The sequence below is a fragment of the Hyaena hyaena genome, unplaced genomic scaffold, assembly GCF_003009895.1.
Source record: "Hyaena hyaena isolate Hyena2069 unplaced genomic scaffold, ASM300989v1 scaffold_154, whole genome shotgun sequence".
Classification (NCBI taxonomy): domain Eukaryota; kingdom Metazoa; phylum Chordata; class Mammalia; order Carnivora; family Hyaenidae; genus Hyaena; species Hyaena hyaena.
Window position 1 is genome coordinate 2733707 of NW_024080786.1, and position 24747 is coordinate 2758453.

The following is a 24747-nucleotide window of genomic DNA, read 5'->3' on the forward strand; positions in this document are numbered from 1 at the left end:
ATGTTTATTTTGAGAGAGAGACCGTAAAGGAGGGGTGGAGAGAGAGAATCCCAAGCAGACTCCAGCTGTCAGCGCAGAGCCCGATGTCGGGCTTGAACTCACAACCTGTGAGATCATGATCTGAGCTGAACTTAAGAGTCAGACGCTTAACCGAAGCCACCCAGGTGCCCCTCTATTTTTAACTTTTGAAGGAACCTCTGCACTGTTTTCCACAGTGCCTGCATCAATTTGCATTTCCACTGACATGTAAAGAAACCCCTGTACACTATTGCCTTTTTAGAAAGCTTTTACTATGCTGCTCTTTTTTTTTAAGTTTATTCATTTATTTTTGAGAGAGGAAGCACGAGCAGGGTATAGGCAGAGAGAGAGGCACACAAAGAATCTGAAGCAGGCTCCAGACTCTGAGCTGACAGCAGAGCCCAAGGCAGAACTCAAACCCATGCATCTTGAGATCACGACCTGAGCTGAAGTCGGATGTTTAACCAATTGAGCCACCCAGGCGCACCTGCTCTTTCAGGTATTATTTTTAATGTTTCAAGTTTTTTTAAAAAAATTAGTTAACATATAGTGTAAAATTAGTGAGAATTTAGTGATTCGTCACTTACATAACACAGTGCACATCATTATTAATGCCCTCCTTAATATTCATCATTTAGCGTATCCCCCACCTACCTCTCTCCATCAACCCGCAGTGCTTGGAGTATAGTGAAGAGTCTCTTTAAACATTTTTTAAAAATATTTTTTATTTTATTTCTTTCTAGGAGACAGAGAGAGAGAGACAGCGTGAGCAGGGGAGGGTCAGAGAGAGGGGGAGATACAGACTCTGAAATAGGCTCCAGGCTCTGAGCTGGCTGTCAGCACAGAGCCCGACGCGGGGCTCGAACCCACAAACCGCGAGATCATGACCGAAGCGAAAGTCAGACGCTTAACCGACTAAGCCACCCAGGCGGCCCGTTAAGAGTCTCTTTTATGGTTTGCCTCTGTCTCTTTTTTTCCCCCCTTCTTCTATGTTCATCTGTTTTGTTTCTTAAATTCTACATATGAGTGAAATCATATAGTATTTGCCTTTCTTTGACTGGCTTGTTTAATTTACTGTGCTGCTCTTTCAAATCCTTGAATATGCCCAGTTCCTTCACAGTGGCTGTGCCGTCTGCTTACACCATTCATTTCTTGTGCTCTTCTTTATGTAAGTAGTTGTTTTTATCCTTTAGAATTTTGCTGAAACATGAGTTCCTCAGGAAAGTTTTCCCCGAAACACAAGGTCAAGTCTGTTGTTTCATACCCTTAGAGCCACGTGGTTCTGATCACAAGTGTAATTATATGTTTCACATCTATCTTTCACAGTAAAATAGAAGCTTTATAAGGTTAAGAACCATCTTATTCCCACTTTTGTGTGCTCAGTATTCAACATTGTGTTGGCACAGGTTAGATGCTCAATAAATATTTGTAAAATGAACATTCAAGTGCTGATGGAAATAATTTACCCAGTCCTCTGTAAAGTTGAGCAAATTAAACAGTCTATCTGTACAACGTGGTAACCTTTGTTAAGCCTCAGGTAAACCTACTGCCTTTTTCCATATTCAAAATGGGAATAATAACTCCCTAAATAAAGACAGGGATTATTATAAGGATATGTGAATTAAGAAACAGTTTGGGAGACTTTCACTATGTAAATCCAATATGGTATTTGGGTTTTGGTAATTGGGTAATTAATGCGTTATAGTATACTTTAGAAAATTTAAGGTTTTCTTAAATCTCATGTGTTTCTTAGGAGTAAAATATAGTAGCTGATATTAAGCCTTTTTTTTTTTTTGGTTAACCCTTCAATGATGTGGTTTATTACTTACCATGATATAATAAACTAAGGGAATAACTAATAAACTGAGTGCCTTATGGAAAGTTACTTTGTTTGATCTTTGTTGAAAACATCAATATATATATCAGTCTTCAACCAAAATTTTTTTTTATTTTTAATTCCAGTACAGTTAACATACAATGTTATATTAGCTTCAAGTATACAATAGTCAACAATACCATTTATTACTTTGAGCTCATCAAGGTAAGTCTACTCTTAATGCCCTTCACCTTTTTCACCCATTCCCCCCCTACCTCCCCTCTGAAAACCACCTGTTTGTTCTCCATCGTTAACAGTTTGTCTTGGGTTTCTTTTTTTTTTTCTGTTTTGTTTCTACAATTTCACATATGATGAAGTCATATGGTATTTGTCTTTCTCTGAGTTATTTTGCTTAGCATTATACTCTCTAGCTACATCCATGTTGTTGCAAAAGGCAAGATTTCATTCTCTTATGGCTGAATAATATTCCATCATATATACCACATCTTCTTTCTCCATTCATCTATCGATGGACACTTGGTCGTCTATTACAAATAATTCTGTAATAAACATGGGGATACACATATCCCTTCAAATTAGTGGTTTCATATTCCTTGGTTATTCTTGCATATTCTTCATATTCTGGGTAATTGCACCCAGTAGTGTGATTACTGGATCATACAGTAGTTCTATTTAAAATTTTTTTTCTCTGTTTTTAATTTTTTGAGGAACCTCCATACTGTTTTCCACAGTGGCTGCACCAGTTTGCCTTCCCACTAACAGTGCAAGAGGGTTCCTTTTTCTCCACATCCTCGCCAGCACTTGTTGTTTCTTGGGTTTTTGATTTTAGCCATTCTGACAGGTGTGAAGTGATATCTCATTGTGATTTTGATTTGCAGTTCCCTGATGATGAGTGATGTTGAGCATCTTTTTATGCGTCTGTTGGTCATCTGCATGTCTTCTTTGGAGAAATGTCTGTTCATATCTTCTGCTGATTTTTAACTGGATTGTTTTTTTAGTGTCAAGTTGTATAAATTCCTTTATATATTTTGGATACTAACTTTCATTGGATATATGATCTATAAATATTTTCTCCCATTCAGTGGGCTTTTAGTTTTGTTGATCAACCAAAACTTTGCCCTAGAAATAATTATGCAACCTAGAATTTTGGAAATTAGTTCTACTTGTAATATTTATCAAAAATAGGTTCTAGAGGGTAAATATGTTGTCTTCTTAATTAATTACTTCAGACTATCATACCAATCATAGAAATTTATCATCCCACCTTTTCCTGAAGAATGGTGATAATATTTCTGATCCTGAACTGTGTTTCCAACCATCAGACATCACTTGACTACCTATGTCCAGTGGCCTAAAGTAATTTAATATTTAACATCAAAATAGAATTGATTGGGCAAAAACTATTCTGCATAGCAAACATGTAAAATAATAGTTTTGGACCTTGAGGGTGTTATGCTGAGCGAAATAAGTCAGGCAGAGAAGGACAAATATCATATGTTTGCATGTATAGGAGGATTAGAAGGAACTTAACGGAGGACCATGGGGGAGAAGATGGGGAGAAATGGTGGGGGAAAGGGGGAGAGGCAAACCATGAGAGACTCTTGAATGCTGAGAACAAACTGAGGACTCATGGGTGTGTGTGTGGGGGGAAGATGGGCATGGAGGAGGGCACTTGTGGGGATGAGCACTGGGTGTTACATGGAAACCAACTTGACAATAAACTGTAAAAAAAAATAATAGTTTTACGTCTTTCTTGTTTTTAGAAACTTACTGTCACTGGCCATTATTCTTAAAATGCCAAGCACACTTTACCTTATTCTGAAAATATTGAAGTTTAAACAAAAGCTAGTCATGGAATTATTCAGAACAAAGAAAAGAACAACTGACCATATTGACTATTAGCCTAAAAGGGGTAGATTTTTTTTAAGTAATCTCTACACCCAATATGGGGCTTGAAACTCATGACGACCCCAAGATCAAGAGTTGCATGATTTACCGACTGATCCAGCCAGGCACCTACAGGGGATAGATTTCTTTTTTAATTAAAAAAAAATTTTTTTTATGTCTTTATTTTACTTTGAGAGGCAGAGACAGAGAGTGAGCAGGAGAGGGTCAGAGAGAGAGGGAGACACAGAATCCAAAGCAGGCTCCAGGCTCTGAGCTGTCAGCACAGAGCCCATCGCGGGGCTCAAACCCACGGACTGTGAGATCATGACCTGAACTGAAGTCGAACGCTTAACTGACTGAGCCACCCAGGTGCCTAAAAGGGATAGATTTTAATCAAAATTCTATCATAATTTTTCCAGCTGTGATCCCGCATATTAAAAATTATGAAATATGTGAAAAGGACTCTAATGTCATATTGATTCATTAATAAAAAGTACTTACTGGGTGCATAATTGGGCAAGGCCCTGTGCATATAGACCTCATAAAGTCATGAATAAAGAAAAGAATACTCTCAGGAGACCCAGAGAAAAAACCTCTATGATGGCTTCTGCACTTTTTAGATTATTCAAAGAAGATGTTGGCAATGGAAGTTAAAATAGGTATTTTATTGAGAAACTTGCTTTGTCAGTGACAGTAAAAGTTACAAATATTTTCATTTAATAAAATTAACATATCCATAATCCTAAAAATATTCCTTAAAAGCCTTTGTTATCTGAAACCGCAGATCATTCTGATCTCGGGTTTTCTCTTAGTGTTTCCTGTGGAAAAAGATGCAGCTTTTTCCCTTCATGCAAATAATAAAACAGGTGTAGTATGATTTGTTTGCAAAACAAATTCTCCAGTCTGTGGTGCCTGCATGCATGTGAAGTAATATCAGTGTTGCTGTAAGTGTAAAAGTCTCCTGGTACAACAATGAGGCTTTATGCTCGCCCCTGAGCATTCTGAGAGTCATAATGTGGTCATTAAAAAAAAAAAGGTTTTACAGCAAGACAGTTCTGCTGAAAAAATCCCCATTCCCTAATCATAACGTAAAGCTGGTACAGGTTAATACTACACAATGAAGTGTAATTTACTTGTTAAATACACGAGGCTTCCATGCAGGTTTTTAAAAAAATTACATATTTGTTGCATTAGAAGAGCAATGATTTAACTCTATAAATTATTTTCTAAATGGCTTTTACATGACAAACTAAAAGTATGAGAAAAATAAATACTAGAAACATGTTTTAAATAAGGTAAACCAGCACTGACATCTAACAATTAGGTATTCAAAGGTCATGTGACTAGATCTCTTTAATTTACTGAAGATAAAGCTTATCTGAGGGCAACACTGAATAACTTTCAAGTTTATAGATTTTTTTTATACATGGACACTTGAAGAAGACTAAGATGTAAAAGTGGGGTGTAAGGTTTAAAGTTTTTAAATCTTGGCTTGAACTATAGTTTTTTTGTTTTTAATTGCAGGGAAGAGGACTATCCTTTTGCATTGTGGTGCTTTGTGCAAACACCGGAATTGATACGTGGCAACAATTTTGTTGATAAAATCCAAACAAATCCACTGAAATTATGTTTAGTACAAAAGTTAAAGATTATACTTCTGTGGATGGATTTTGGAGATTATATTTATGGTGGTTCTTATTCCCCTTCTAACAACACAGATTAGTACTTTGGATAGAAAAGCAAGAGAAGATGAACTTTAAAAAAATACCGCTTCTAGTATTTAGTGAGTACTCTTTGTTAAGAAAATGGGAAAAATAGAATAAGGAGGGGTTTTTTTTTTTAATCGGAATCATTAAAATTCTTTTTCAGGAGGTGCTATCAATAAGCGCAAAGTTGTCATAGTTTAAGGTCCATTCCCTGCCAGCAATACACCTGCCAAATTTGGCAGCTTAAAGCAAATGATACATTGGATGTTGGTTTTGAAGTTACAGCAAACGGCTGTGGGGAGCAATGTTTTAAAATGTTGGCATAATTAGTTTATAGTAATTATTATATTTATTATCAGAACTTTAAATTTTGATTTGGTTTTCTCTTTTTCCTGTCAGTTTCCTGCGTGTTTTACAAACACGAAGTCATAGAATGTTAGCATGGGGTAGGAACACACCTCGTCAAATTTTACAGAAGAGGCAGCTGAGGCTTAGAGAGGTTATGCTTTGCCCAAGGTCACACAGCTAATAAGAAACAGGTCTGGGGCTAGAATATGGCCTGGGGTTGTCTCCTTCATAATTTAGGTCTTAGGGAATGGGGATGAAGGCTCGATTTCTTTATATCTTTCCTGTGGGGGAGTGTTGGCATTAGCAGCAGGAGGACTCTGTTCAGGACTCTTTTGAAGAAATCTGTAAAACAAGTACTCATCCCGAAATTCATACTCATTGGTTATGTGTTGGATGACTCCCCCTTGCACCAGTCTGTCTCCATAGATCACAGCTTCCCCGCGGTCGGAGGCAAGGCCGACTTCAATGAGCCAGTTCACCAGGTCACAGCCACAGAAGGTTCCAGTAGACGTCTTTGCACCACACCTGTATGTCAAAGGAATGATTCACCCACATGTTCTGTAACCCTGGTATCAGCACTGCATGAGAGAGGACGAGCAAGGAAAACAGGAGACAGGGAAACACAGCATGATAGGTAAAAGTGTGGCAGGAATGAAACTATTCTGAATATAAAGGGTTTGTTAACTCACCTGGCCCTAGAAAGACCCACCAGAAAAAAAATGCCAATAATGCTTGTGAAAATAGAAACATGTAAAAAAAAAATGACACAGTGTAAATGCATCTATAAAGAAGCATTCTTTTTTTATAGTAGCTGGCCAGTTATAATTAGACCTATTCTGTAGACAACTAAATATTACTTATTTTATAAGTAATTTATAGTCTCAGGAACACTAAATAATATTTTTTACAAGCTCTTTTTTTGTTTTTAAATGTTTTATTTATTTCTAGGAGAGAGAGAGAGACAGCGTGAGCAGGGGAGGGTCAGAGAGAGAGGGAGTCACACACTGAAACAGGCTCCAGGCTCTGAGCTGGCAGTCAGCACAGAGCCCGACGCGGGGCTCGAACCCACGAACCGCGAGATCATGACCCAAGCGAAAGTCGGACGCTTAACCGACTAAGCCACCCAGGCGCCCCTACAAGCTCTTAAAAAGTGACTATTTTTACTAAACTACTCAAATCTCACTTCATTATTTTCTGTGTATCACGCTGCCCACCAATAGTCTTTCCTTCCTGCCTTCATCAGCAAGACAATCTTACTGACGTTTGTCAGGAATTTGGTGCATTAGGAAGTAAGGAAAGAATACATGTGATCTGTCTTGCTATAAATCTAGGGTCTTTAAAATGTGCTTTGATTATGAATCTTTTTCTTGATTATTTAAAATTTGTCTTCCTAATGCAAATGTGGGGTGCCTCAGGTACGAATAAATAAACAAGAGGGAGAGAAATGTGAAAGAGGCAATTAAATGGATTCTGTACATTTTCATACAAATATGCAGTAGACAACATGAATCTGTCCACAAGCATCAGTCAAGCTGTAAAACCTACAGTGCTTGACAACAGAAACAGTGGATGGAAATCAAGACAAGATGAGAAATAAGTGACAAAAATTTTAAAACGTTTACCCACCAATGAATATAGAGTTTCATTTCAAAATTAGAGAAGAGGCTAATATACATGAAAAATCTCCTCAAGTACATAAATCAAAATATTTTAACATCAATAGCTTGCTTAGTAATAAGATCTCTTAATTTATGCTTTACAACTACAAACATCACTTTGAATATTACAACCTGTCTCTAAGCCTTCTCCCTGCTTGTCGATTTTTAATTGGTAGCCCAACACCTTATATCCCAGCCACCAACTGAAGAATATTTGCTTCCTGATGACTAAGCAGGCAGCTATAACCGTAGCCCATGGGACTGCACAGAGTGGCGAAGAATGCGCCACTGTGCAGGAGACAGGGCTGCACCACTACCAGTTAGCGCCCATTCCGCCATCTGGGTGCGAAGCAGCCTGCAAACTTCAAGAGCTGTGCTTCCTGTCTAGGCAGTCACGGGGGGCCTGGCAGAGCTGACATGGAGCACCCTTTCTTCACTGCATTTCATTTTTAAGTTTATTTATTTATTTTGAGAGAGAGTGGGAGAGGGAGCACAAGCAGGGGAGAGGCAGAGAGAGAAGGAGAGAGAGAATCCTAAGCAGACTCCATGCTGTCAGCGCAGAGCCCAATGCAGGGCTCAAACCCCACAAACCATGAGATCATGACATGAGCTGAAACCAAGAGTCAGATGCTTACCTGACTGTGCCACCCAGGAGCCTCGCCCCCCCCCCCCCCCCCCCCCGCCTTTCCTAATTTTAAGAAGCAATTGTAAACTGTTGAAACTATCTATAAGTGGAACTTTGAAATAATTTTGTTTGGGTCTTTAACTAACTTTTCGTCATGGTTTACCATTTCCAGAAACTGGGCTAGGTCTCTCATATAGATTTTGCTATTCAATTCAAAGAAACATGTTATCTAATTTAAAGAAGAGGAAAGTTAAGGTTTAGAGAATTGAATTTGCCCAGTGATGTCGCATAGCTAATAAGTGGCAGATTCAGGAGCTGACTTCCAGAATCTGTGCCCAACCAATGAGTCCCCTTTCCACTAGCTATCCCAGGCTACCTGGTTATAATAAAATCGTGGCATGATATGTGTATATATATCATCCTAAATGGGAATTTTCATAAATTGTCAAATTTGCAGTTATAGACATAAAAGGACAAATTTCATTTCATTTTCCTGACAATGTCATGAATAATACGAAATAACATACCACTAGGAGATGGAGAACAGAAAGTCACTTCTAAATCCAGTGTATCTCATAGTTTTGTGAGAGACACTTAACGGCCAACGTGAAGTGAATGTTAATATTTTACTACATTTTCATTCATTCTAACTTAGTTTTCACATTTTGTGTGGGAATCGGAAGTTATATAGCATTTAAAAAGTGTAAACATCTTATATATGCTGGCTTTAAAAAAATTTTTATAGTGTTTATTTATTTTTGAGAGAGAGACAGAGACAGCAGGAGTGGGGACACGGGAGGGGCAGAGAGAGAGGGAGACACAGAATCTGAAGCAGGCTCCAGGCTCTGAGCGGTCAGCACAGAGCCCGATGTGGGGCTCCAACCCACAAACAGTGAGATCATGACCTGAGCTGAAAGTTGCACGCCCAGCTGCCTAAGCCACCTAGGCGTCCCAGTATATGCTGTTTCTTAAACTGACCCATATCTGTTTTAACTTTTAATTCTGCTATTGAAAAAAACAACCATGTAGTTAATTACAACCATATTATTTAGCCTGTTACAAACCAAAATTATTCATCTAAAATATAATTGTCTTGAATTTGTACTTGCCTTCTTTCCTTGACAATGTTTCGGATACATAGGTCACGGTGATAGTGGATAAATTGTTGACAGGTCATTTTTATTTCCTCAGGAACAGGAGAACCCCTCTTGTCTGCTGTATCTTTATTATTCCATAGGAATTCAAGTCTAAAAACCAAAATTTAAGGAGGTCACTTTAAAGGAATGGAAAGCACTCAGAGAGAACTCCTTCCTGCTTATCGCCCCCTCGACACAGCTCTTCCAAAGCAGTCACTGACAGCATCCAGATGTTGTTAGTCTCCCAATCGAAGACCTAATCCGCACTTGGTTTCCTGGTCCAAGCAGGTGGAGACTTGAACATTTGATAAACCATCCAGACATATTTGATCTATTTCAGTTTCTACCAAAAAATGAAGTTCTTTCCTTATTCTACATTCTACATTGTGAAAATAACTTACAGAGATCAAGTATTTTTTTTTTTAAATGTTTTATTTATTTCTAGCAGAGAGAGAGACAGCGTGAGCAGGGGAGGGTCAGAGAGAGAGGGAGTCACAGACTGAAACAGGCTCCAGGCTCTGAGCTGGCAGTCAGCACAGAGCCTGACGCGGGGCTCGAACCCACCAACCGTGAGATCATGACCCAAGCGAAAGTCGGACGCTTAACCGACTAAGCCACCCAGGCGCCCCAGAGATCAAGTATTTTATTTGGTCATTTTCTGGTTTCAGTATCAGAGAGACAAATACTGGGCTCTGGGAGACAGCACCATTCTGTTTCTGCCAGCTCAGACAAAACGTGGTGACTATTTTAACTGATCAACATTATGAAGCTGATAACTAGGTTCAGTGACTTTCCTGTTATGCTCTTCCTCCTTCATGAAATGAAGCAACTATATCTTAATAATGTGATGATGTTAATGATGACAAAAAAGAGGAAAGACTAGAAAGAACACTGACCAATATACTGGGCACTTTTTAGATAGTTGGCAGGATAAACTCCATTAGCACCTCCCGTTTCCACTGGTTTTGACTTTGTAAACAAATGAGAGTAACAAAGATATGTGCTTCCCCCTTCTTTCCACTCCTGAGTTGCAGAATCCTCATTTCATTATTTCTCATAATGAAGTTACTAATCTGAATCCAAAGAAACTCATCATCAAGCTAATCAAAGACCAAAAATTTAGAAAGAAGGGAACTTGAGTTTTCTGTAAATTGTCAGTTTGATAAAGAAATCCTATTGTCAAAGGAGAATCTGTATTGCCAAATACAGACCTTTGGGTCTGCGCAATCTACCATTGTTGTTTCTAAATACATTTTCTTTAAAAATAAATTTTGATTATGTCTTTATTTTATTTTGAGAGACAGAGACAGAGAGCGAGTGGGGGAGAGGCAGAGAGAGAGGGAGACACAGAATCTGAAGCAGGCTTCAGGCTCTGAGCTGTCAGCACGGAGCCTGACACGGGGCTCAAATCCACGGACTGTGAGATCATGACCTGAGCCGAAGTCAGACGCTTAACTGACTGAGCCACCCAGGCGCCTCTCTAAATACATTTTCAAGTTTCATTTTACTTTATGTAGTTAATGCCATAGATAGAAGTCCTTATCCATCGGGGCACCTGGGTGGCTCAGTCGGTCAACTTTGGCTCAGGTCATGATCTCACGGTTCATGGGTTCAAGCCCCACATCAGGCTCTCTGTTGTCAGTGCAGGGCCCGCTTCGGATCTTCTGTCCCACTCTCTCTCTCTCTGCTCCTCCATCTTGTGTTCTCTCTTTCTCTCTCTCAAAAATAAATAAACATTAAAGAAAAAAAAAGAAGTTCTCATCCATCAATTCTCGTTGAAATGCAAATGACAATATTGGCATAATAAGAGTTCTTCTAATATTTTCTCTGCAATTATTTATTTTTTTAAAAGTTTATTTTTCTTTATTTTGAGAGAGAGAGAACAGGTACAAGCAGGGAAGGGGCAGAGACAGAGAATCCCAAGCAGGCTCTGCACCAGCAGTGTAGAGCCTGATGTGGGGCTCAAACCCATGAACTGTGAGATCATAACCTGAGCTGAAACTAAGAGTTGGAGGCTTTAACTGACTGAGACACCCAGGTGCCTCTTCTATGCAATTATTTACAACAAATGTGTGAATCAACACATAACCTTTCTGTAATGTTCATTTTAACCTTTCTGTGGTCTCCTAGCAATTACTAAAGGTTTAAAAATACCAGTATCTTAATAGAATGGACATGTCATTACCTTTACAGATATAGATGTCTTTCTTTTTAAAAACTTTTTTAATGTTTATTTTTGAGAGAGACAGAGGGTGAGCAGGGGAGGGGCAGAGAGAGAGACAGAATCTGAAGCAGGCTCTAGGCTCTGAGCTGTCAGCACAGAGTCTGACACGGGGCTTGAACTCACAAACTGTAAGATCGTGACCTGAGCTGAAGTCGGACGTTTAACTGGCTGAGCCACCCAGGTGCCCTCAGATACTGACTTATTTCAAAGTTAAATTTACCTTCTTTTGAAAGGTAGAATGATTAAATGTTTGTCCAATCCAAAGATGCCAAAGGAAATAAATCCCTGTGGAAGAAGAAAGGTTATAGTTATGAATTCAACAGCAGAATGTTAAGACTGAGAAATTATGGAAGCCACCATATACTTAGTGCTGGGGGAGGCCAACCTATAGTGATCAGAGCAGTAGTTTAAATGGAACACACAAGGCAGGTCCTCTAAAGTTCGCTGTCTGGAGGCAGGGAGGATATGTGGCTGCCTCTCCCTCATCATCTGTCCTACTAATTAGGTTGGATCACTGACTTACACCAGGCCTGAGCTGCCGTCTCTGCATCCTAGCTTACTGAAGAAAAACAAAGACATTTAAGAGCTTCATGTCTTTGCTTTCCCTTTTTAAAAAAGAAAACTAATGATTTCCCATTGTGTTTTAGCATTTATTATATTTCTATTAACACTTCAGAAATTATAGAATTATATAGTATCTGATTACAAGGAATTTGTGCACAAACTTTATGTGACATGAAATCGGCTCGGTGTTTAGGGAAAGGGTTTTGGGGGTTGGGGGCTGATGAGGAAAACCGGCACCAGAAAGCAGCCACAGGTCAAGATGACTGGGATTGGCTGGGGAGACAGGAGGTTGGGAACTGCCATTTGCCAGGCACAGTGGGAATAGGATCTAAGTGCAGGTTGGTGGGAGGTGGGATGGACAATGCAATATATTGCCAGAAGGATCTACCTTTCTTCAGCCCCAAACTATAAGCAACCAAAAAGGAGTGACCTATATGGGAGTCGGGGGGGGGGGGCGGGGGGGCAGAGTTTGTATAGCTCTCTCTCCTTTGAAACACTGGGCCATTAGCTATGGGGGCCTCATTTCAAATCACCATTCCTGGCATTAGCTTCTTTGTGAAGCTTTCTCAGTTCCAGTCCTGGGGTGACAGCCTGGGGTGGGCTTCCTAAAATCAAAATGCTGAGTGAGGCTATGAGTTTTCAACCTAGGATTTTATAGTTCTTGGGTTCCAAAATCAGACCTTAGCAGATTCACAAGGTCAGGTGGGCATCACGTAGCCTTGGATACCCACGTCTATGTGTAATAAAATGCTCAGAGCACTTATCTATCTAGATGTAGTCATTTTGCTCCCACAATAATGGCAAAACACAAACTGGAAATATTTCAAGAGATTAATATTGGGGTAAAATGTGCAGGGGTGTCTACTGATCAAAGCTAACTGACTCAGGTAGTTGATTATTTCAGGCTTAAGAGACAAAACCAGTGATTTCAAACACTATTTTTTCAACCTGATACTTAGTCTGGGGGACTAATATTCTCTCTTTATTAAGAAGTAAGGGATTGAAAACAGAATCACAGTTTCAAATTTTCACAGAAAAATATTTTCCCAATATGTAAAATGTCATTTATTCTTTAATATCTGTTTTAATAGTGACATAAAGGCAACTATTATATTAGTTCTTCAGGAAATTTTAGCTCCTAATTTTTAAAACTGGGAATGATAATGTCACTTTGAAGGTTTTCCTGTGATATTTAAGACGACCAATGTAAAATGCTTAATAATGGTTGGAATATGGTAGTAGAGTGCTAAGGAATGGTATCTATGATCCCTGGCCCACATGTATTTATCCATCACATGATTTTCTAAAAAAGATTTAAGCACCTATCATTCAAGAAGGGTCAACATGTTAATGAAATGATGTTCATCAATTTAAGTGACTCAACCAACGAAAGGTGCAGAGAAGGTAAGTCTTTTTTCCCAAAGTGACTTATTAAGACCATAACAAAGTTTCAAAAGAAGTTGGGACATCTTGTCCCTGCTTAAATTATCATTCTTTATTTTAAAACCAAAGCAAAAAAGTATTTGGTGTTTGTGACTGAAACACTCAATGAGTATTCTGATGACTAGAACCAATATGGAGATAGGAAGCAGCTGTCAGCTGCCACACACACGGGCAGCTGGCAAACCAACTAAACCCTTTTGATTTAAAAGAAAATGACAACATCTGCACCACTACGTCCCAAACCACCCATCCAGGGAAACAAAAAAGCCCCAAAGTTCTCAGTAAACAAATACCTGGCCAAAGTTAAACACAGCACAGAAAAACTGTAACTCGACATAGAGCCTTCCAGGTTCTTGGTTGAATAGCCACCATAAACAACTGGAAAGATTCTGTAAAGGAAGGTGAAAATAGTATTTTAAATGAAGCTAGCTAATCATTTCTTTCTTTCCAGAACACAGTACAATAACTTATCTGCTTAATAATTAGGGAGAAAAAGACTAAAAGGAAAAACACCGAGAGAATATAGAGACTTTGTCTTTTGAACAAGAGGTTTCAACCTCTCCTCCTGACAGATGTCATTCAAACAGCATCTAATTTGATCAGATCTGAAGCAAGAAGACATGTGCCATAATACGGAGACTTACATAATACATCAGTACTGCCAACTAACCTAAGACAGGTCTGATTTTAAAATTAGTTCTACACAATGAAAACAATTACACCACTAAGCAGTGGTTCTTGGCAGCATTTCTTACTTTTTTATTTTTGTTCTTTTTTAAATAACTTTTTTAATGTTTACTTATTTTTGAGAGAGAGAGCAAGCAGTGGAGGGGCAGTGAGAGACAGAGACACAGAATCCGAAACAGGCTCCAGGTTCCGAGTTAGCACTGAGCCGGATGCAGGGCTCGAACCCATGAATTGTGAGATTATGACCTGAGCCAAAGTCGGATGCACAACTGGCTGGGCCACCCAGGCAGCTCTTTTTGATTTTGTTCTTAAACAGCAGTTAAAATGGTGCCGGCGGATAGCACTCAATGTAAAAAGGTTTCTTCATTGGTTATATATAAGGTCCATCTCCCATCTGTAGGCAAGTTACATTCAAAGCATCTTAAAGAATTATATAATAATAACTGATAATTCACACAAGAGGACATAAAACTAATTTTAAAATCCCTTAGTAATCAAAGAAATGCATTTAGAAAATAAAGTGCTATATTTGACTTATAAAGTTATCAAACTTTAAAATTCTTAACATTCAGGGATGCCTGGGTGGCTCAGTTGATATGAGTCCGATTCTTGATTTTGGCTCAGGTCACAATCTCATGGTTCATGGTTTTGAGCTCTCTGTCTCCCTCTATGTCTGCCCTTTCCCTGGTCTCTCTCTCTCTCAAATAAATAAACTTAAAAAAAAAAAATTCATAACATTCGGTGCTGGTGGGAGTACTTTTACAAATCTATACTACTTCTTCAGAAAACAATTTAGTAGAAGGCATCCAAAGGCACAGAAATATTTATACTCTTTGATCCAGGTTTCCCAAGTTTGAGATTCTGTCACAATGAAATATTGCAGAGAGATGTTTATTAGAGCATTTGGAAAAACTAGGGATAATCATCCATAAAGAAGTGGTTGGGTAAATTCCAATGTCTCTCCTCTATAGTTTACTGAGGAGCCATTTATTTATTTATTTATTTAATTTTTAAAAAATGTTTTGTTTATTTTTGAGAGAGAGAGAGAGAGAGAGAGACAGCGTGAGCAGGGGAGGGTCAGAGAGAGAGGGAGACACAGAATCGGAAACGGGCTCTAGGCTCTGAGCTGGCTGTCAGCACAGAGCCTGACGCGGGTCTGGGACCCACAAACCGTGAGATCATGACCTGAGCGGTAGGACGCTTAACCAACTGAGCCATCCAGGCGCCCCACGAGGGGCCATTTAAATTAACAGTTATGAACAACTATGTAGCCACATGAAAATGACTGGCATTTGTGACAAAGCAGAGTATAAATCTCTGGGTACAATTTAGAACCATAAAAAATGAATTAAAAAAGAGAAGGCAGGGGCGCTTGGGTGGCTCAGTCGGTTAAGTGTCCGACTTCAGCTCAGGTCATGATTTCGTAGTTTGTGGGTTCAAGCCCCGCGTTGGACTCTATGCTAACAGTGGAGTCTATTTCAGATTCTGTGTCTCCCTTTCTCTCTGCCTCTCCCTTGCTCATGCTGTCTCTCTTTGTCTCAAAAATAAAGAAACATTAAAAAAAATAATAAATAAGAAAAAAGAGAGGGCATTAATTTAGTAAATATCTATGGCATGAAGTGGTTACGCTATTTTCATAATTAAAAATCCCTCCGCAAAGTTTATCTGAGGAGGGGCGCCTGGGTGGCTTAGTCGGTTAAGCATCCGACTTTCGCTTAGGTCATGATCTCGCGGTTCGTGGGTTCGGGCCCCGTGTCAAGCTCTGTGCTGACTGCCAGCTCAGAGCCTGGAGCCTGTTTCAGTCTGTGACTCCCTCTCTCTGACCCTCCCCTGCTCACCCTGTCTCTCTCTCTCCTAGAAATAAATAAAACATTAAAAAAATTTTTTAAAAAAAGTTTATCTGAGGAATGTCTTCTGGGAGACCACGTAGGCATGTATTCACAGAACGGCCCTGCACACAACATGGAGATACCTGGTTTTACCAAGTTCTAGGTTCAGAGCATAGAATGAGTAAATGTCTCTAAGCCTCTAAGCAAAATAGGGTATTGGGGCATTTAGGCAACAGGGTGCTGTGAATCCTTCATTCCCCTTTCTGGGCCACACTGCTCAAGATCGGGATTCAAACTGGCCTAGCTGCCACGCCCCTGGAAGCAATAACTATGTTTCTCCCAGATGCCTGAACAAAATCTTTGCCAAACATTTAAAGAAATGGCCCCAAAACAAAATCAGAAGAAACATTTACAGCAAACAGGCCAATGATGAGAAGTAAACACAGCAACACATGTCGAGCCAGTTGCTGGTCTCCACTCTGTAGATACTGCTCTTCTTCCTGGACTAACATGCAGCTCTGGGAGTGACAGCGACTCACACAATGATCATCTATAAGACAGTAAGTACAACAATTTGTAATCAGAGCTTTTTATTTGAATGCATTTTAAATTCGTAATGACTTTCGAAGCAAACCAGCGCACATGCACATTCAGCTCAGAATCAGTATATTATTTTAGATGAAATCGGAGGAAGCCTCCTTCATGTGGTTTCAGGAGCGTTCTACTTGTCAAGTGTTTTTATTCCAACAAATACAAGTGGTATGCCATAGTTCCCTTCTACACTATTCAACAGTGTTATATATATATATTTAAGACCAGGTTTACTGTATATACTTATAGAAGTTTTCTACACCACGATATACACAAATAATTTTTATTGGCGTAGGATCATACTACACAATTTGGCAGCCTGCTTTCTTTTTACTTAGCAACACTACCCACTTCCCCCATGCTGTTATTATAGCCACTAGCTATATATTATAACTCTCTATATAACTTAATTTCTTTTTTTAAGACTAAATTAATAACTCATGTTTCATCTATAACAAATCTGCATAATTGGTCACGAATGTCCTATTTTGGCTAACTGTAACAAACTTACTATTTCCCTTTGCCTTTCATGAAAGAGTTTAAAAATCTGCCTTAGACAAGACCTTTAAGAAATCAAATAAAAACTGCTACACACTGTTCTGTTCACACACAGAACCAAGTCCAGATCACAGATATGACCCTTCTGTGGCCTAGAGCACAGGGGAGGGGCCTTTCCCCAGAAACGTCCTTTCTTCTGCCTCCCCTCCACTAGGTACATTGCCTCAGAAGCAGGGGAAAGCGGTTTTTTTACAAAATGGATGTCTAGCCTAACATACAGTCTGATTTTAAAAAGTGAAAGATGAAAAACACAATTTTATCACTTAACCCTCGAAGTAAACAAGAAAAATTTGTATTTCCTAGGGACACTTTTTAGAAAGAGACATATGTAGTCATTAACCATGGTCTAGCAGGACAGCTCATGGTGCATGGGAAGTGTACCATGTTGCTAAGGGAAAAGAAAGGCTGCCCAACTATGTCTGTGGTGTGATTCTGTTGTAATAAAAATTATTTGCATAGATCTTGGTCTAGGAAAATTCTATCAGTATGTATAATAGACCTGGTCTTCAAATACTGTACAAAATAGTACAAAAATGGATAAAAATAAATTCACTATCTTTCCTTTGCCCTTTTTACACATTATTGCAATACTGATTTTGCCTTTGTGCTGTACCAGTGTTTTGGGGATGAGGGATTAATCATACTATTATACTCTCAAAATCCTCACATGTCCATGGTCTGATTTCTTTTTGTCTTTCTTTATTTTAGGCTTTGGAATGATACTAAATTGTAGGAGTATATGAAGTCCATATATGCTGGCTTTCCTTCTGTATAATTTTTGCAAAAGAGAATCAGAAAATCTAAGAAGCTCCTATAAAAGAGTTTTTCAGGAATCCGCATTATTAATGAATAAAATGACAGATAAACAAAGCAAAACAATTTTCAGGGACAAAAATGTCAAATTAAATTACATGTTGATTTTGTCAATGGACTTTACTATTAGGTATATTGTGTGGGGAGGACAAATAAGGAGAGCCTTGGGAATTAGGATGTAAAGAAACATTGGTTTATAGAATGAGCACCCCAAAACTGAAAGACAGTTTCACTGAATGCCCAATGGGGTTTCCTGTCAGAAAGTCAATGAAGGCCCAACATCTGATATATTTTCACTTCTTTCTGTAGAAATGTGAGTTCCACTATTTAAAATCCATTCCTAGCCAGCAGCTAGTAGCCAAATATAAACGCTGCTAGACTAATAGCAACTGCTACTACTGCGACCGCTATGTCTGCTGAACATTTACTACGTACCCCACACACTGTGCTAGGTGATTTGCATACATGGTTATTTATAATCATCACAGCTCTTACATAAAAGTGAAATGCCTTTGGCAACAATACAGTTGACATATGAGAGGGCTTTGGGGGGTTTCCTTTTCTAACTTGATTATAAATAATCATAATTAGCTGAAAGTGCACTGCAATTTCCCGTAAGTGCTTTCGGTTGTTTTCAATAACTCGAATTCCATTGTGTGTGCATGGGAATGGCCCAAGACGGTACAAAGGAAGACTCTGAACTCATCTCCAACACACACGCCAAATCTACCACTATATATGGGATAACTCCCACCTGAAAAGAACTGAAAACTAGCCGAGCAGCTTCCTCAGCCAAGAGGGGAAAATGGCCCCATGGAGCCAGGTGGGAAAGGCAGAGCTGCAGTCTTACCAAAACCCTCACCCTGGGTGCGGCAACACACACTAGGGAAGGATCTCACAGGCTCAGAGCTTCTCCCTGAGGAGTGAGGGGTCTGTGTTCCACATCAGCTACCCCGACCATCGGGACCTGCACCAGACAGATGAGGCCCCAACAAAGTCTGGCTCTGGAAACCAATGGGGCTTATGTCTAGGGGACCCAAGGGCTATGGGGAGCTCAGCATGGACTCACCCGTCTGGGGAACCAGCACCAGTTTGAGAGACGACTGGATTATATGTGAAGGAGATTCAATTGCTAATCTTAAAGATTCACTGGAATTTTCCTTGAATGGGGAGAGTGCTGCTGGAGAGTGCCAGTTTTTGCACTGTCCCTCCATCTTGCTAGGGCAGGGAGGTGTGGCTAAAACCAAGGCATGTACCCCCCAGAATGCTCTTCTTCAGCATTGCTAAAATTGCAGGCATGCCCCATCCCTAATGCTCTTTCCTGGCACAGGTGTGCCCTACACCCAACCCTCTCCAACAGCCTTGCTAAGGCTGATGGATGAACTCAGTCCACAGACAGGCCGCTCTTGATTGCCTGGCTCTGGTGGCCTGAGGGGCCTGTGGTCCTGGGCTCCATGGGTCTGTAGCAGTTGGGAAAACAGTTCTGGACAAGATACCATACCCTTCCTGCACAACACACAGACAGCAGACTGAAACACACTCCCAAACTGTATGTGAAAAAGGTCCATTTAATTATCCAGGAACTTTAACCTGAGGGATAGGATTCAGGTTTGCCACACATCTAAGGCACTCTCAGAGGATGTACGCAAGGAGACACCATCTGTACGCACCCCTGCCCCCTATTTGGCCTCACCACAGCTCACTAGTATCTCCCAGAAATGATCTTTTATGCTTGTCTCAAGCTCTGACTCTTGGCAACTGTTGCCCAGAGGAAATCTTCAGATCTCCTGGTCTAGTGATCAGCAGGGTCTGGGACTGTGGCCTCACAGGACTGTATATATTTGCATACTTGAGAAACTGCTGCCTGAGGGTCTGGCTTCCAATCCGCCTGAATCTAGGTGCTAACTGAGACCACTCCCTTTGGCATGCTGCCGGGTCCTAGCACACACTCAACAACCAGGACTCTCAAGAATAAATCAGGCTACTTAGACAATCAAGAGCTAGGACAGGGGGGAAAACAGACTTGTGGTTATCAAAGTGAAGGGGGTTAAGGGAGGGTGAAAAGAGTGAAGGGGGTCAATGGTGACCGATGGTAACTTGACTTACAGTGGTGATGACTTTGTAATGTATACAATTATTGAATTATTATGCTGTACAACTTCTACTAATATACTGTTATATTCTAATTTTGGCGTAAACAAAACCCTGAAGTTCAGACCACAAATGTAATTCAGTCTCTTAGTCTATATGTCAAAGGTTTTTACTTTTAAAGATTTTCCTTATTTTGTAAGACAGGGTATATTTAAAGTATACAGATTCAAAATGTAATTAAGCACTAAATGGTCCTAGTCCTGGAGGAAATGAGTAGGGAGGAAGTCTCAGCTGCTAAAATAAGAAAAACATCTGAGAAAAAAATGGCGCTTGGGGCAAACTTCTTGGAGTTATCAGGTGGGTTACATTTATTGGAAAATGTGTGTATAATCCTACCAATTGCTATAAGAGCTTTGTATTTTTAAAGGGTATTCTATCTATGCACAACTATTATCCTATTAGCACTTTTCCCTATCTTATTTCAGAATATGTAAATAGTGCAGCTTCCTCAGTCAAAATCTTTAAGGCATAAGGAGAGGAATCTCCTCTGTTCCTTACCACCCTCACAGCCCAGAGACACTTACTTTTCTCAGACGAAGGAGTCACGAGCCCGCTGGTGCTTGTGTTTGCTACTGGCTCGGTGGATGGGCAGTGTAAGCCCCCATTCCCCATGGAGCAGGAGCAGCAACCTATATATTTAAGACAGCATTTGACAGTAAGGACCAACCCCAACAGAAATGGACAGCTTCGAGAGATGCCAAACAAAACAAAACAAACCCAAACCAAGCCAAAAAAACAACCCATTCACACATACACACAAACTTCCCATGCAGCCACAATGTTTTCACATGGGACCTATCAAGAAGCACTTACATGTGCTTATACGAAAGTTAATGTTTAAAGGGTGGCAGACAAAGGCCCAGCCAGCTCCTTTATATGATGCCTCCTCGTGGTATGAGACAAAGAAAAGTGTTTTCATCCATGCTGTTTCAATAGTTACCACTGTGCTTTGAGAAGAAAGCATCTGAACGCTTTCTTAAAATATAGCTTTTATATCATCACTCCTTAAAAACATGCACTAGTGCTCTATTGTTTACTGTAGTTAATTCAAACTCATTAGCTTGAATTTGAAAGGCTCTTGAGGACTTGGTTCTCTCTCCCTATCTGACTGCTCCCACTACTCAATAATGCCTTTCCCTTCTTTCAGGACAATTGTTCAGTGTCCTCCACAAAACCCAGACCTGTTTGGGTCTCTGGACCTAGTTAGACACGGGTACAATTCCCACTCTTCTTAATTCATTGAAGTCCTCTCTTCCTTTACGTTTAGGTCAAGACTCACTTCTTTCAAGAATGTGTTTCCTACGAGTCTAGAAGATGCAGTAAAAACAATTATATCTTTTGTGTTTTCAAATACAGACAGCTGAAAATCTCTTGCTGCTTTATAGGTAGACTGGTTTGCAGAAGTCACACTGAGACAGCTGCTATCGAGCTGTAACTTTTCCTCTGCACAGTCAGAGAATGCATGCAGTGTCCTTTCAACATCTCATACATATATAAGGCATGGAGCTCCTTGACCATGGATTTGAATAGAATAATAACTTCAGTTATAGTAGTGATAAACCATATTAAAATTTAATATGCTAGAAAAAGGAATAATGCCTAGGCTGAAACTTTCATTGATTATATGTTTTGATTCTTCAGTAGTGTTCTTAACAGAAAAAAAAAGTTGAATAATAATAATCTAGGATAAACTATCACAAGTGTCTTTCTAAATTTAAGATAATGATACCATCTCTCAATGTTAAAAGAGAACCACAGCACAATAGAAAAGAAAATACAGAGATCATCTGGCCCAGCCCCCCATCTTCAGAAACTTGAAGGCTTAAGTCAGCTGAGATAAAGCCAACCTGTGCCAGTGACATACACGTAGGGCATGTACGTGCCTGCATACATTTATAGCCACCACAGAAAGCGCTATGGCAGTTTTTATCTTCTAACATAAGAAGGATGTATAACCAGCCTATTAGCTTTTTCTTTTCTAATTAAACCTTCAATCTCATATTAAAATGGGTTAATTTCCCTTTCAATCTAATTCCACATTTACAACATGTGCAAATCACAGGTCTCTGACAAAAGTGTAGCAAGAGGTAGAAGTGAGTGAACTATTTTGGATTACTGAGATTCAGGAGGCCAGGCTAGACACCAAATGTGTTATGTGTTAACACCACTAGTGAAGCAGAAGACAGCAGGATTTGGGGAAGGAGAATAACCATGTAGGTTTTAAAGCCTTTTGGCTACGAACATCTGTGAATAGGCAAATAAACACATACTTTGCCATGGCGATTTGTAGGGCAGCTTCAGAAAATCATGGTGTACCTTATGCACCCACCCATCTGCCCATCCATTTCACAAACATTACTAAACACTTACAGCAAGCCTGATACCATGCTAGGTGGTAAGGCTGTAATAATGGGCAAGTCAGTCACAGCTCTAACAGTCAAGTGGGTTATGCAGGTAATTTGAAAGGCAATTATAAAACAGTGAGATACAAGGAGAGGGAAATACAAACACTGGGGAAGATTTCCTATAGAACCACGTGATAGCTGTCTTCTGGCTCTTCATTTATTTACATTACAGGGTAAGCTAGTTTTCCGGCTGGAGAGGATGACGACAAGGTTTAAAGACTATCTATGGTACACTTTAATTGTTATTTTTTAATATACACGTGTGGTGGTGGCAGGTTGGGGGGTGTCTGGGTGGCTCAGCTGGCTAAGTGTCTGACTTTGGCTCAGGTCATGACCTCATGGTTTGTGGGCTCAAGCTCTGTGTCAGGCACTGTGCTGACAGGTTAGAGCCTGTTTCTGATCCTCTGTCCCCTTCTCTCTCTGCCCCTCCCCTGCTGGTTCTCTCTCTCAAAATAAATAAATACACTTTACAAAAATAAAATAAAATACAGGTAGAGGTAGCAGCAAAAGGCTCTGTCTGGGCTTAAGACACTTTGTTTCATGTTCCCCACACAAGTTGTCAGGCTTTCCGCAGCCAGTTCGGAAACAGTCCTGGGGAGAGAAGACACAGAGAGCCAGCCAGAGTGGTGGTCTTCAGGATCCTTTGTAGGGTCGCTGTAGTCCATAAAACTGGGGAAGGAAAGGGTGCTGGGCAGGACCAGACAAGTACTCCAGACTTACGGAAAGCAGCTTTTAAAATGTTAATGAAAACGTAAATAGAATCCTTGAACCTCCATTTTAAAAGGGAAAAGATCAACAGGGCTCAAAAGAATGAAATTCTGATGCTGTAATCACAGAGGATCTGATAAAAAAACTAGTGAGCACCACTCATCATATGAACTAAAGGAGTCCTGGGTGCGGCAGGGATAGTGGTGTAAGTCAGGAGCTGGCAAACTGCACTCCTGTGTGGCAGGACTCCGTGGTCCTATGAAGTAAGATTGGCAGCATCAGATAAAGAAGGTGAGGCACAGGGAGCCTGCCCAAGATCAAAGAGCAGTACACTGTGGAGTTACGATCGGAACCCAGGCAGTCTGGCTCCGACCCTCATTTTTAGCCACTGTGCTATATACTTCCAGTTTGGAAGGAAGGGAGAGAGGGAGAAGGAGGCAATACAAAATGTTAAGATTTGTGGGATTTTCTTTTTTTTTTTTTAAACAAAATAGTTAAAAATTTAAGATCTTTCTTTTTTATCCTTTATTTATTGATATTTACAATTAATCGTTTTTTAAAATGTTTATTTGTGTGAGAGAGAAAGAGAGCAAGCACAAACAGGGGAGGGGCAGAGAGAGAGGGGAACAGAGGATCTGAGAAGCAGGCTCTTGCTGACAGCAGACTCTGGACAGCGGGGAGCCCAGAAAGCCAGGAGCCTGGAAGGCAGGGAGCCCAAAGCGGGGCTCAAATCCTAGAACCACGAGATCATGACCTGAGCTTAAGTTGGACTTAAGCTCCTACAACTAATAGTTTTGAGATTAGTCATCCCTCTACTCCACAAAGTCTCTGAACAAAAATAGGTACCATCACTGACTCTTCCTGGCACAATATTTTATGTCTATGAAATCTCCACATATAATAATGAATCCAAAACGCATACTCTGTTGCTGGGTTCCCTTCATGAATTGAAGCAAATACCACGACAACTGTTAACACTTACTAACAAAGTTAGTAGTTAAGATCATATTTTCACTTATACCAGGGATTGGCAGATATTTTCTATAAAGGACCAGATGATAAATGCTGTACGCTTTGCAGGCCCTTGGGTCTCTGGTGAATGACTCAACTCTACCGGCATTAGCATGAAAGCAGCCAGTGACAAGGCAGAAATAAGTGAGCACAGGTGTGCTCGAGCAAAAACACTATGTACACGGAACATGTAAGAACAGGTGGTGGACCAGACCCCGCCTGCGGACTACAGTTTGCCAGTTCCTGACTATCCACTCTGCTTCATCAGGCCTCCTTAGTTCATTCTATTCTGGTGCTCGCCTGATACAATATTGCCAACTTCACACATGTTTTAAGGGCTTAGTTTCCTAAAAGGGGATTTCCTTCAGCTGTTACTTTTTCCTAAACTCTTGGGTCCAAAGAAGTTTTAGGATTTAACATAAGATTATCCTCACAAGAGATTTATAAATGCGAATCTAATGAAGAACTTGCAAGCTCTATTACTGACTATGATTCAAGTCCCTCATTTGCAAATACCTGTGATATTCCAGATAGTTCGACAAGCTCCC

At 40.0% G+C, this 24747-nt stretch overlaps 1 protein-coding gene across 2 annotated transcripts in view; it reads right to left on the reverse strand.

The window, feature by feature from the left end:
* Nucleotides 1-4386: 4386 nt before the first annotated feature.
* Nucleotides 4387-24747, reverse strand: part of GPR155 (G protein-coupled receptor 155) — a 47276-nt gene continuing 26915 nt past the window's right edge. For both annotated transcript variants that reach the window (XM_039239225.1, XM_039239223.1), the window contains 6 exons: nt 20600-20704; nt 16376-16512; nt 13740-13835; nt 11660-11724; nt 9189-9326; nt 4387-6321 (listed from right to left, as the gene is read on the reverse strand). In XM_039239225.1, the coding sequence (XP_039095156.1) occupies nt 6030-6321; nt 9189-9326; nt 11660-11724; nt 13740-13835; nt 16376-16512; nt 20600-20704 (833 nt within the window). In that variant the 3' untranslated portion in view covers nt 4387-6029. The remainder of the gene's footprint in view (nt 6322-9188; nt 9327-11659; nt 11725-13739; nt 13836-16375; nt 16513-20599; nt 20705-24747) is intronic.